The sequence below is a fragment of the Macaca thibetana genome, chromosome 7, assembly GCF_024542745.1.
Source record: "Macaca thibetana thibetana isolate TM-01 chromosome 7, ASM2454274v1, whole genome shotgun sequence".
In the NCBI taxonomy this organism is placed as follows: domain Eukaryota; kingdom Metazoa; phylum Chordata; class Mammalia; order Primates; family Cercopithecidae; genus Macaca; species Macaca thibetana.
The window spans coordinates 150,010,606-150,023,678 of NC_065584.1; the positions used below are offsets into that span (position 1 = coordinate 150,010,606).

A 13,073-nucleotide genomic window follows, 5' to 3' on the forward strand; every position below is an offset into this window, starting at 1 on the left:
GAACCAAATCTAACTCATCAAATTCACCTAATTTGATGAATGTGGAAACTCATGCCTAAATAAGTCATTTTGTAGTATGTTACTAGTGGTCAAACCAGGCTGGATAGGCCCACCTCCACTGGACCTTTTTTATGAAGCATCTGAGGCAAAATGCCAACATTCAGTCTTCTTCTATATCAATGGCTTTCACCTTGGCAGAAGTCAGCTGATAAGCCTCAGGTTTCAAATATGCTGAAGTAAAATTATTCTATTTTTTATTACCCACTACCAGGGTGGCTAAAATTAAAAAGACTGGCTGGGGGTAGGGGGTAGTGCTGGAAAAAAAAAATTAGGCTGGGCGCCATGGTTCATGCCTGGGAGGCTGAGGCAAGAGGATCACTTGAGCCCAGGAGTTTGAGACCATTTGAACCTAGAAGTTTGCGACCAGCATGGCCAACATGGTGAAACCCCATCTCAACTAAAAATACAAAAATTAGCCAGGTGTGGTGGTGCACACCTGTAATCCCAGCTACTTGGGAAGCTGAGGCAGGAGAATCATTTGAACTGGGGAGGTAGAGGTTGCAGTGAGCTGAGATCATGCCATTGCACTCCAGCCTGGGCAACATAGCAAGACTCTGTCTCAAAAAAAAAAATCAAAAAATTAAATTAAATTAAAAGACTGAAAATACTAGGGACATAGAGCAACTAGAACTTTCAAACATTGCCGTGGAATGTAAATTGACCAAAACACTTTGTAAAACTGCTTAGTGTACCTACTAAAGCTAATCATACATCTATGTAACCTATCAATTCCCTTCATAGGTATTTATTCCAAGATAATTAAGCGCATATATCCCCAAAAGACAGGAACACAAATATTCAGAGCAGCTTTATTTATAACAGCTAAAAACTAGAAACAACACAAATATCCATCAATAGGAGAATGGATAATTTGCGGTATATTCATATAGTCAACTACTATAGAGCAAAACCAGAAACTAAAAGAGAATGAATTACTGATTCACTCAGCAACATGGATAAATCTCATACGCATTATATTGAGGAAAGAAACCAAGGCCCGGTGCGGTGGCTCGCACTTGTAATCCCAGCACTTTGGGAGGCTGAAGCGGGTGGATCATGAGGTCAGGAGTTCAAGACCAGCCTGGTCAAAATGGTGAAACCCCGTCTCTACTAAAAATACAAAAATTAGCTGGGCGTGGCGGTGGGTAGCCATAATCTTAGCTACCTGGGAGGCTGAGGCAGGAGAATCAATTGAACTGGGAGGTGGAGGGTGCAGTGAGCTGAGACTGCGCCATTGCACTCCATCCTGGGTGACAGAGCGAGACTCCATCTCAAAAAAAAAAAAAAAAAAAAGAAATCAGACACGGTAGGTTCCATTTATATAAAATTCAAGAACAGAATAGACAAAAACGACTCTGTGGTGATATATCAGGATAGTAATTACTGAGAGGCAAAGACATTTTTAACATGAAATAACCTCTGGGATACTGGAAATATTCCAGATCTTGATTTAGGTGATAATCACATGGATATATACATATATAAAAATTCAGCTTAAACTGAATATTTAAGAGTTACTGGCTAACACGGTGAAATCCCGTCTCTACTAAAAATACAAAAAAATTGGCCGGGTGTGGTGGCTGGTGCCTGTAGTTCCAGCTACTCTGGAGGCTGAGACAGGAGAATGGCCTGAAACCCAGAGGCAGAGCTTGCAGTGAGCCGGGATGGCGCCACTGGACTCCAGCTTGGGCGACAGAGCGAGACTCCTTCTCAAAAAAAAAAAAGAAAAGAAAAGATTACCCATGTTCTATATTTAAACTACACCTCAATTTTTAAAAAAGTGCCCCATATTGCATCTTATGTAGTAAACACAATACAATAAAAATACCTTTATCATAAAAAATTTATTTTTAAAATTCAAGACTGTCAAGGTCACTGCTTTCATCAACTCATACCTAGCAGATTGCATTGTTCGCCAATTACTTTGCCTACTACCAGTTCCTCCTCTCTGATAGGTCTTTCTTGCTGAGCATGTTTGATTTTACTCATCTCCAGGTTAAGGAACTTCCTTGGCTCCCCTGTGTCTGTGGGATACAGTATAGGCACTTCAGTGAAGCAAATAAAGACTTCTCTAATGCACCCTCTGCCTTTCCAGATTCAGGGCGACCTCGCTCCTCTATGCCTTTAATCCCTAGCAGCAGAACCTCCCATATCCCTCTCTCTCTCTTTTTTAAGACAGGGCCTCACACTGTCTCCCAAGCTGGAGTGCAGTGGCGTGATCTCGCCTCCTGGGCTTAAGTAATCCTCCCACCCCAGCCTCCCGAGTAGCTCGGAACACAGGGGGGCGCCAACCACGACCTGCTAACTTTTGTATTTTCGTTAGGGACGGGGTATTGCCATTTTCCCCAGGCTGGTCTCGAACTCCTCGGCTTCAGCGATCCTCCCGCCTCGTCCTCCCAAATTGCTGGGATTACACGCGTGAGGCACCGCACCTGGTCCACATCTTTTCACCTGTGAACGAAGCAAGCACCCTGTGCTTCCACGGCCTACCTGGTTCTTACTCGGTCAAATTCCTACTCACATTTCACCATCCCGTTCTCAAGGGTTGGCTCTCTCAAATGTCTGACGATGGTTCCCATGGCCCTCAGTTCCTATGATCATAAACTCTTTGTGAGCTCAGCACATTCATTATATGAAAACTCTATATTTCATACTGTCCACTCCTGAGATAAATGTTTCTGGAGAGCTACCAGAATTTGTTTTCATCGTTGGATCCCTCTGCTAAACAAATGGGTGCTAACAGAATCACTTTGCTAAATAAATGGGAGCTAACAGAATTGAATATGAGTTCCATTTTTGTCCCAGAATTCTAGTTTTCATAGAAATATTTCTTCCCATTAAATTCTTCCCTGCAGAAGAACTTGGGGATGAAAGCCGATACAGACAAGACAGTTTAAGTAAGACATAAATGAGTGTTGTCTCTAGTTTGAGTTTCCTATTTTTTAGAGACAGCCTCCTGCACTGTCCAATAGAATAGCCACCAATAATATGGATATTTAAGTTTAAATTAGAAGTGAATAAAATTGACCGGGCGCGGTGGCTCACGCCTGTAATCTCAGCACTTTGGAAGGCCAAGGCGGGCGGATCACCTGAGGTCGGGAGTTCCAGGCCAGCCTGACCAACATGGAGAAACCCCGTCTCTACTAAAAATACAAAATTAGCCGGGGGTTGTTACGCATGCCTGTAATCCCAGCTACTTGGGAGGCTGAGGCAGGAGAATCGCTTGAACCCGGGAGGCAGAGGTTGCGGTGAGCCGAGATGGCGCCATTGCACTCCAGCCTGGGCAACAAGAGCGAAGCTCCGTTTCAAAAGAAAAGAAAGAAAAGAAGAGAAGAAAAGAAAAGAAAAGAAAAGAAAAGAAAAAGAACAGAAGTGAATCAAATTGAAAATTCAGTTATTCAGGTCAAGTACTCAAAAGCTTCATGTGGCTAGCGGCTACCGTATTAAAGAGCACAATGCGCAATATTTCCATCATCACCTACAGTTTTATTGGGCAGCGCTGCCCTGGTCTTTATTTTCCCTTCTTGGAACGCTCTTCCACGCTGCTCTCACACCATGTCCCCTATCACCATTATCATCCTTATTTCATCTGTAATTACTTGCATCTTTTAATAGGCAGGGAGTTCTAAGACAGAAGGGGCTGTGTCTCACTTCTGTTGTTTCAGTGTTTAGTTTTGAAACCCAGGCACACAGTAGGCACTCAGTAAACAGAATGCGAGGGACCTTCCAGAGACATCCGTCCCAAACCCTTTCCCATGCCCATCGGTCCCCTGAGTCTCCAGCCTTCTTTATTTTAAAGCATCTCCCTGAAGACGAGTGGGGAGAGCGTACCACCCGCTGATTCCAATTCCCTAGGCGGCCACGACGAGCTGCGGCGTCTCTGTGCCCAGGCCTGCCCCATCCCGCCTGCGCCCCGCCCCCTCTCGGCTCGCGCCAAGGCCCACTGCTGGCGCCGCCGCCATCCCGGCGCGTCACTGCGCAAGCGCGGCCCGCGAGCGTGGGGTGTCTCAAGGTGCCGGGTTGCAGGCGCTCAGGAGCGCTGGGGTTTGAGGCCTGCTTTCGGCCCGCGCCAGCAGAGCACTACCTGAGGAAGCGAGGCGCAGCGAGCCGAGCCTCCCCGCGCCCTGGGCAGTGTGGCCATGGAGAATCAGGTGTTGACGCCGCATGTCTACTGGGCTCAGCGACACCGCGAGCTGTATCTGCGCGTGGAGCTGAGTGACGTACAGGTAAAGGCCGGGTCGGGCGGCGGGAAGCGCGAGGGATCGCAGCTCCGGGTACCCGCCAGGACCCCTGCCCTCTTTGTCAGTGTGCGCGCGGAGAGCCTGCAGTGCGCCAAGAAGGTCCGCGACGCGGTGCGCTCACGGCGTGCTGGCGCTTGTCGAGGCTCACCCGCAGATCCCGGGCCGGGGGCACAACCCCCCCCAGGGCTGCAGGAACCTTCGGGTCCTCAGAGAGCTCGGACTGGGCCTCTCAGGCTACCCCCGGCCTCTTCTTTGTTCGCAGTCGGCGGCCTTCATGGATCCCAAGCCCGGCCCTGGCTGCCTGGCCGTCGGGGTTCGAGTTGGCTGGGGCCCTTCGAGATGTGGGATGAGCTCGTTGGGTTAGGGGTGCAGTTGTGACAGTGGCTTGCTGGGCCGTGGCTGGCCTAAGAGGTCCAGCCAGGCCCCTCGGACGTTACCGAGGCAGGGCGCTGCAGGGGGTGGGGGAGGGGAGGGATGGGGGGGCCACACCCACCTCGCAACCGTTCAGTGATGGAAATCATTCTCATTACTTTTAATTTTAAAATTCACAAGAGCTGAAGGAAGTGATTTCCCCCTCTGTTCTGAAGGCTGTGAGCTCAGGTTTGCTGAGTTGCACAGAGAACTTGAAAATTTCTTAAGTTACATTAAGCATTTCTGTTTGAGATCCTTGACCCTTTATATAAGGAAGCTGAAGGCACCTAATAGCGGACACTCAAGGACCTGTGTATCCTCATGTCTCTGTCCAAACTAAAGATTCCAGGCTTCGAGAAACTGGAGTTTTCATTCTGGAAGGTTCTTTCTTTTTCTTTTCTTTTCTTTTTTTTTGAGACGGAGTTTCGCTCTTGTTGCCCAGGCTGGAGTGCAGTGGCACCATCTCAGCTCATGCAACCTCTGCCTCCCGGGTTCAAACGATTCTCCTGCCTCAGCCTCCCCAGTAGCTGGGATTACAGGCGCCACCACGCCCAGCAAATTTTTGTATTTTTAGTAGTGACAGGGGTTCACCATGTTGGCCAGGCCGGTCTCGAACTCCTGAACTTAGGTGATCCACCCACCTCGGCCTCCCAAAGTGCTGAGATTACAGGCATGAGCCACCGCACCCAGCCTCTGGAAGGTTCTTTCTACAGTCATCCTTACTGGAAACTTCTCCTTAACATCTATGGCACTTTGTAACCTCTTTCACTCCATTTAACTCTCTCTGCTTCTGAATCAGGCATCTGGCTGGATCACCCATGGATCCGGTAAAATGTAGGTGCTTTCTGAGTGTCGACTTGAATTTGTTGAATTTAATATAATCTTTGCTTCTGGAATATAAACCGTTTTCCTGTTGAAAGATGAAGACAGTAGTGGCCAGAATGCCTTTAAATAGGCTATGACATTGCATGGTGTGTCGTTTAATGTGTTCATCCAGACTGAGATTATACTTTTGGGTCAGAGTATGAATAAATGTTCTGTGCTGTCTCCCTCTACTGCTCCAGGGTGGTTTACTAGAATAGGAAAAAACAAACAAAATCTTTTGTAGATGGGGCTCAAAGTCCCCGTCTAGAGAGGGTTCTTCCAGCAGTCAATAAAAAAGTACAGAACAGGCGGGGTGCTGTGGCTCACGCCTGTAATCCCAGCACTTTGGGAAGCCAAGGAGGGTGGATCACCTGAGGTCGGGAGTTCGAGACCAGCCTGACCAACATGGAGAAACCCATCTCTACTAAAAATGCAAAATTAGCTGGGCATGGTGGTGCATGCCTGTAATTCACTGTGTTGGCTACTTGGGAGGCTGAGGCAGGAGAATCGCTTGAACTGGGGAGGCGGAGGTTGCGGTGAGCCAAGATGGTGCCATTGCACTCCAGCCTGGGCAGCAAGAGCGAAACTCCATCTCAAAAAAAAAAAAAAAAAGTAACCATCTAAAACATTTTGGGGAAAAATAAATAATTTTTCTCCCTTATTAAGGTTTTGTTTTCTCTGGGGTTTCACATCTGTAGTTTTGAGGCACCCATATTTCAACTACCATTAGTTTAAAAGCACCATGTTACACTCATAAAAGAGTGTTTACATGTGTTAGCAATCCTCTAATACATGTAAGGTAGTACAGATTTACAAAGATGAGTCAGACCCAGCTTTTCAAGGGCATGCTATCTAGAAGGAGGCATATCACATACAAACAAAAAGTTTTGTGTAGGAGTATGTTTATTGGTAGAATTGGAGTTGGATGTTGGACCAGGTATCTGGTGTTAAAGGAATTTGTTACCTTTCTTTAATTTAGTTAGTGGTGGGCCGGGCGCGGTGGCTCAAGCCTGTAATCCCGGCACTTTGGGAGGCCGAGATGGGCGGATCACGAGGTCAGGAGATCAAGACCATCCTGGCTAACATGGTGAAACCCCGTCTCTACTAAAAAAAAATACAAAAATCTAGCCGGGCGAGGTGGCGGGTGCCTGTAGTCCCAGCTCTTCGGGAGGCTGAGGCAGGAGAATGGCATAAACCTGGGAGGCGGAGCTTGCAGTGAGCTGAGATCCGGCCACTGCACTCCAGCCTGGGCGACAGAGCGAGACTCTGTCTCAAAAAAAAAAAAAAAATTTAGTTAGTGGTGACTTCCAGAAATGCGATTTATTTTTGTCAAACTAAGACTGGGAGAATGTTCCAGAAAGAGAAAGGCATAGACTTTTAGACACTTGTAATGTCTGACTTAAACCGTGTCAATGCCCAAAGGCCACCAATAACATACCGGTAGTTAAACAAGTTGGGTTTATTACTCATTGCATCAAGAGAGAGCATACTCCATGGGGAACCCTGGGGTGTTTCATTAGGAGGGTGTTAGAACTGATTATAGGATTTGGGTGTTGGTGATTAGGGAAGGGGAGGGTTAAGGAGGTTGGAGTTTTACTTTAGAGAAGATCCTGTAAGAAAATATGGGAGTTTTGTAGTTGGGTATCTTATCTATAGGGCAGGGAGACTAGTATAAGAACAAAACTGTAATTGCTATAGGAGTAGCAGTCACTCAATTTGGCCAGAGGGTATTTGGGATTTCATGGGTGGCATAGCCACTATGTATTTCTCTGTGCTTATAACAAAGTTGTGAAATGGCCTCTGTCTCATTTTATGAAGATTTCAGAGTAACCTTGTCTGAGGTTGGTATTCTGTGAGATTGTTTATGTCCCATAGGAGAATAACATGGCCTGGCTGTGAGTGCTATGCCTGCTTCTGAGTGTCAGGGGTCGCCTTTTTTTTTTTTTTTTTTTTTGTCTTTCTCAACTGATTGCTCTATGCAGAGCCTGTTGAAATCAGTGGTTATACATGTGCAGATTTGTTATTAAAAAAAAGAAAATAAACCAGTGGTTCTGGCTCTGGATGAAGCGCTTCATTTATTTGTTCAGTAAAAATCGTTTATGGAGTACCTACTCTTGTCTATCATTAAGCTAGGTGTGGGGTTCTTGGACAGCACTTTAACACTCCCTGCTTTCTGTAGCATGTCCCACAGCTTATGTGTAAATGTGAGTTTTAAAGTGTTAAGTTCCAGTTTGGAGGCATTGGCTCTGTCTCCCTCCGTCCTGACACAGAGAACTGTCCAGCTGTCACATCTCTATTCTGTCTTTGGAACTGCAGGGCTAGTGACTATGAGAGAACACGGCTGATGTGAGGAGAAATGGTGGACAATAAAGACTTCAGCAGTGGCATTGTCTGTGCTTGAGGTGAATAGTAGCAAAGAGGCCAGCTAAGGCAGTGTTACTTTCTTTTTTTTTTTGAGACGGAGTCTCGCTCTGTCACCCAGGCTGGAGTGCGGTGGCCGGATCTCAGCTCACTGCAAGCTCCGCCTCCCGGGTTCACGCCATTCTCCTGCCTCAGCCTCCCGAGTAGCTGGGACTACAGGTGCCCGCCACCTCGCCCGGCTAGTTTTTTGTATTTTTTAGTAGAGACGGGGTTTCACCGTGTTAGCCAGGATGGTCTCGATCTCCTGACCTCGTGATCCGCCCGTCTCGGCCTCCCAAAGTGCTGGGATTACAGGCGTGAGCCACCGCGCCCGGCCGGCAGTGTTACTTTCAAAATCGAATTTACTTTCATGATGAGCATAATGAACATGTTTGTCCCGAAAAACGTAGTTGTTAAAGCATTGGTTTATTTACAAGGTGCTTGTTTTGGGTGTTGTGAACAGAGAACAGAGTGTAGCTGTGTTTGAGAGCTGTTTGAAAGTTATTGTTCCTATCCTTACCTAACAGAGTCTGGTGGAAAGAGTGCTAACTGAACACATGAGATTGGGTCCTTGTTCTTACACTTACGCTCTGGTGACCATGATTCACTTAACCTTTATGAACCTGCGGCTCTTCATCCAGACGGATATGAACAGTAGTGCCTAACTCATAGGACTATTTTGAGATTTGAATTGGAAAATGGATTTGAAAGTGCTTTGCAAATTCTAGTGTGCAGTTCAAGTGAGTGATTATGATGATTGTGATATTAAACCTTAGATGAGAGGGATGGACACAGAGCAATGGAAGAATAGAGCCTATTAGTAGACCTTTTCATATATGAAAAGTTAAGGTATGACAAGAGGCGCTCTTACAAATTAATGAGGAGAGAATGACCTATTCAGGAAATTGTACTGGGACAACTGGTCATCCAAATGGCAAAAAGAAAATAAGATCCTGCCTTATGCCATACACAAAAATCAGTTTCAGGTGGATTAATGACCTAAATGTATAAAGCAAAACTACTAAAAAGAAATATAGGAGACTATCTTTATAATATTGGAAAGTGGGAGAATGTGCTAAGCAAGATGCAAACCCTAAAGACAAATATTGACACATTTAAGACAAACTTGAAGAAGACATTTGCAGTGCATATCACTGAGAGATGACTAATACCATGAATATTTAAAGAACACCTACAGACCAATAAGCAAAAGACATATTACCCAAAAGAAAAAGGGGCAGATAATATAAACATTTCAGAGTAAAAGGAAACAAGAATGACCAGTAAGTCTGAAAAGATGCTGAATTGCAATTATGATCAGGCACATGTACAGGCATACCTTGTTTTATTGTGCTTTGCTTTATTGTGCTTTGCAGATAATGCGGGTTTGACAAACTGAAGGTTGTGGCAACAGTCTGTTGGGGTCATTTTTCCAACAGCATGTGTTCACTTAGTGTCTCTGTGTTGTATTTTGTTAATTCTTGGAATAGTTCAGATTTTTTCATTATTATTATATCTGTTCTGGTGATCTGTGATCAGTGATCTTTGATGTTCTTTTTTTTTTTTTGAGACAGAGTCTCACTCTGTTGCTCAGATTGGAGTGCAGCAATGTGATCATAGCTCACTGTAGCCTTGAACTCCTGGGCTTGAGCAGTCCTCCTGGCTCAGCCTCCCTAGTAGGACTACAGGTACCTGCCTAGCTAATTTTTAATTTTTAAAATTTTTTTAGAGGTGGGGTCTCATTATGTTGGCCAGGCTGGTCTTAAACTCCTGGACTCAAGCAATCCTCTTGCCTTGGCCTCCCAGATCCCTGAGATTACAGGCTTGAACCACTGTGCCTAGCCTTAATGTTACTATTGTGATTATTTATTAAAATAATTAATTAATTAATTAATTTAGTTTTGAGACAGGGTCTCACTCTGTCACCCAGGCTGGAGTGCAGTAGTGTGATCTTGGCCCACCGCAACCTCCCCCTCCCAGCCTCAAATGTTCCTTCCACCTCAGCTTCCCGAGTAGCTGGAACTGCAGGCGTGTGCCACTGTGCCCAGCTAGTTTTTGTATTTTTTGTAGAGACAAGGTTTTGCCATGTTGTCCAGGCTGGTCTCGAGCTCCTAAGCTCAAGTGGTCTGCCACCTCGGCCTCCCAAAGTGTTGGAATTACAGGTGTGAGCCACTGTGCCCAGCCACTATTGTGATCGTTTTGTGGCAAAATGAAATACACCTATATAAGATGGTGAACTTAATCGATAAATGTGTGTGTTCTGACTGCTCTCACTGGCCATTCCTCCATCTCTCTCCCTCTCCTTGGGCCTCTGTCCTCTGAGACACAACAATATTGAAATTAGGCCAGTTAATAACCCTACAGTGGGGCCGGGTGTGATGGCTCATGCCTGTAATCTCAGCACCTTGGGAGGCTGTGGTGGGGGGATCACTTGAGGTCAGGAGACCAGCCTGACCAACATGGTGAAACCCCGTCTCTCCTAAAAATATACAAAAATTAGCCAGGTGTGGTGGTGGGTGCCTGTAATCCTAACTACTCAGGAGGCTAAGGCAGGAGAATCACTTGAACCTGGGAGGCTGAAGTTGCAGTGAGCCGAGATCACGCCACTGCACTCCAGTGGCAGAGTGAGACTGTGTCAAAAACAAAACAAAACAAAAAAGCCATACAATGGCTTCTAAGTGTTAAAATGAAGAGTTGCACATGTCTCACTTTAAATCAAAAGCTGTAAATCATTAAGCTTAGTGAGGAAAGCATGTCAAAACTGAGACAGGCTGAAAGCTACGCCTCTTGCACCAAACAGCCAAGTTGTGAATGCAAAGAAACAGTTTTTGAAGGAAATTAAAAGTGCTACTCCAGTGAACACACAAATGATAAGAAAGCAAAATAGTCATATTGATGATATGGAGAAAGTTTGGTCTGGATAGAATATAATTCAGCCATGACATTCTCTTTTTTTTTTTTTTTTTGAGATGGAGTCTCGCTCAGTTGCCTAGGCTGGAGTGCGGTGGCACGATCTCGGCTCACTGGAAGCTCCACCTCCCGGGTTCACGCCATTCTCCTGCCTCAGCCTTGTGAGTAGCTGGGACTACAGGTGCCCGCCACTACGCCCAGCTAATTTTTTTGTATTTTTAGTAGAGATGGAGTTTCACTGTGTTAGCCAGGATGGTCTCGATCTCCTCACCTCGTGATCCACCTGTCTCAGCCTCCCAAAGTGCTGGGATTACAGGCGTGAGCCACCGCACCCGGCCCATGACATTCTCTTAAGCCAAAGCCTAATCCAGAACAAGGCCCCAACTCTTTCAGTTCTGTGAAGGCTGAGAGGTGAGGAAGCTGCAGAAGAGAAATTTGAAGCTAGCAGAAGTTGATTTATGCGGCTTAAGGAAAGGCTCCGTAACATAAAAGTGCGAAGTGAAGCTACAAGTGCTGATTGTAGAAACTGCAGCAAGTTATCCAGAAGATCTAACTAAGATCCTTGATGAAGGTGGCTACACTGAACAACAGATTTTCAATGTAACAGCCTTCTACTGAAGAAGATGCCATGGAGGACTTTCATATTTAGAGAGGAGAAGTCAATGCCTGGCCTCAAAGCTTCAAAGGACAGTCTGACTCTTTTGTTAGGGGCTAATGCAGCTGGTGGCTTGAAGTTGAAGCCAGTGCCCCTTTACCATTCTGAAAATCCTAGGGCCCTTAAGAATTATGTTAAATCAGCCGGGCGTGGTGGCTCATGTCTGTAATCCCTCAGCACTTTGGGAGACCAAGGCAGGTGGATCACCTGAGGTCAGGAGTTCAAGACCAGGCTGACCAACATGGTGAAACCCCATCTCTACTAAAAAATACAAAAAATTAGCTGGGCATGGTGGTGGGCGCCTTTAATCCCAGCTACTTGGGAGGCTGAGGCAGGAGAATCGCTTGGATCTGGGAGGCAGAGGTTGCAGTGAGCCGAGATCGCACCACTGCACTCCAGCCTGGGCAATGGAGCGAGACTCTGTCTCAAAAAAAAAAAAAAAAGGTATTATGCTAAATCTACTCTGCCTATGCTCTGTAAGTGGAACAATGACTCCTGGATGATAGCACATTTGTTTACAGAATGGTTTACTGAATATTTTAAACCCACTGTTGAGGCCAACTTCTCAGAAAAAAAAATATGTATTCCTTTCAAAATACTTCTGCTCATTGACAGTGCACCTAGTCCCACCTAAGAGTGCTGATGGAAATGTCAAGGAGATTAATGTTGTTTTCATGCCTGCTAACATAACATTCCTTCTGCAGCCCATGGATCAAGAAGTAATTTTGACTGTCAGGTCTTATTCAGAAAATACTTTCCGTAAGGTTAAAACTGTCGTAGGTAGTGATGGGTCTGGGCAAAGTCAATTGAAAACCTTCTGGAAAGGATTCACCATTCTAAATACCATTAAGAACATTTGTGGGCCGGGCGCGGTGGCTCAAGCCTGTAATCCCAGCACTTTGGGAGGCCGAGACGGGCGGATCACGAGGTCAGGAGATCGAGACCATCCTGGCTAACACAGTGAAACCCCGTCTCTACTAAAAAATACAAAAAACTTAGCTGGGCGAGGTGGCGGGCGCCTGTAGTCCCAGCTACTCGGGAGGCTGAGGCAGGAGAATGGCGTAAACCCGGGAGGCGGAGCTTGCAGTGAGCTGAGATCGGGCCACTGCACTCCAGCCTGGGTGGCAGAGCGAGACTCCGTCTCAAAAAAAAAAAAAAAAAAAAAAAAAGAACATTTGTGATTCATAGGAAGAGGTCAAAATATAAAAATGAACAGGAGTTTGGAAGAAGTGGAATCCAACCCTCATGGATGATTTTGAGGGGTTCAAGACTTCAGTGGAGGTAGTAACTGCAGGTGTGGTGGAAATAGCAAGAGAACTAGACTTAGAAGTGGAGCCTGAAGGTGTGACTGAATGCAGTAATCTCATGATAAAACTTGAAGGGATGAGGAGTTGCTGCTTATGGATGAGCAAAGAAAGTGATTTATTGAAATGGAATCTATTTCTGATGAAGATGCTCTGAACATTCTTGAAATGACAACGAAGGATTTATACTATTTCATAAACTTAGTTAATAAAGTAGTGGCGGGGTTG

The 13,073-nt window shown here is 45.7% G+C and overlaps 1 protein-coding gene across 1 annotated transcript in view; it reads left to right on the plus strand.

Annotated features, from left to right (window-relative positions):
* The first annotated feature begins 4,046 nt into the window (after positions 1 to 4,046).
* Positions 4,047 to 13,073, plus strand: part of HACD3 (3-hydroxyacyl-CoA dehydratase 3) — a 49,274-nt gene continuing 40,247 nt past the window's right edge. Inside the window, exon 1 of the mRNA XM_050796010.1 lies at positions 4,047 to 4,286. Coding sequence (XP_050651967.1) covers positions 4,200 to 4,286 — 87 coding nt within the window. The 5' untranslated portion in view covers positions 4,047 to 4,199. The remainder of the gene's footprint in view (positions 4,287 to 13,073) is intronic.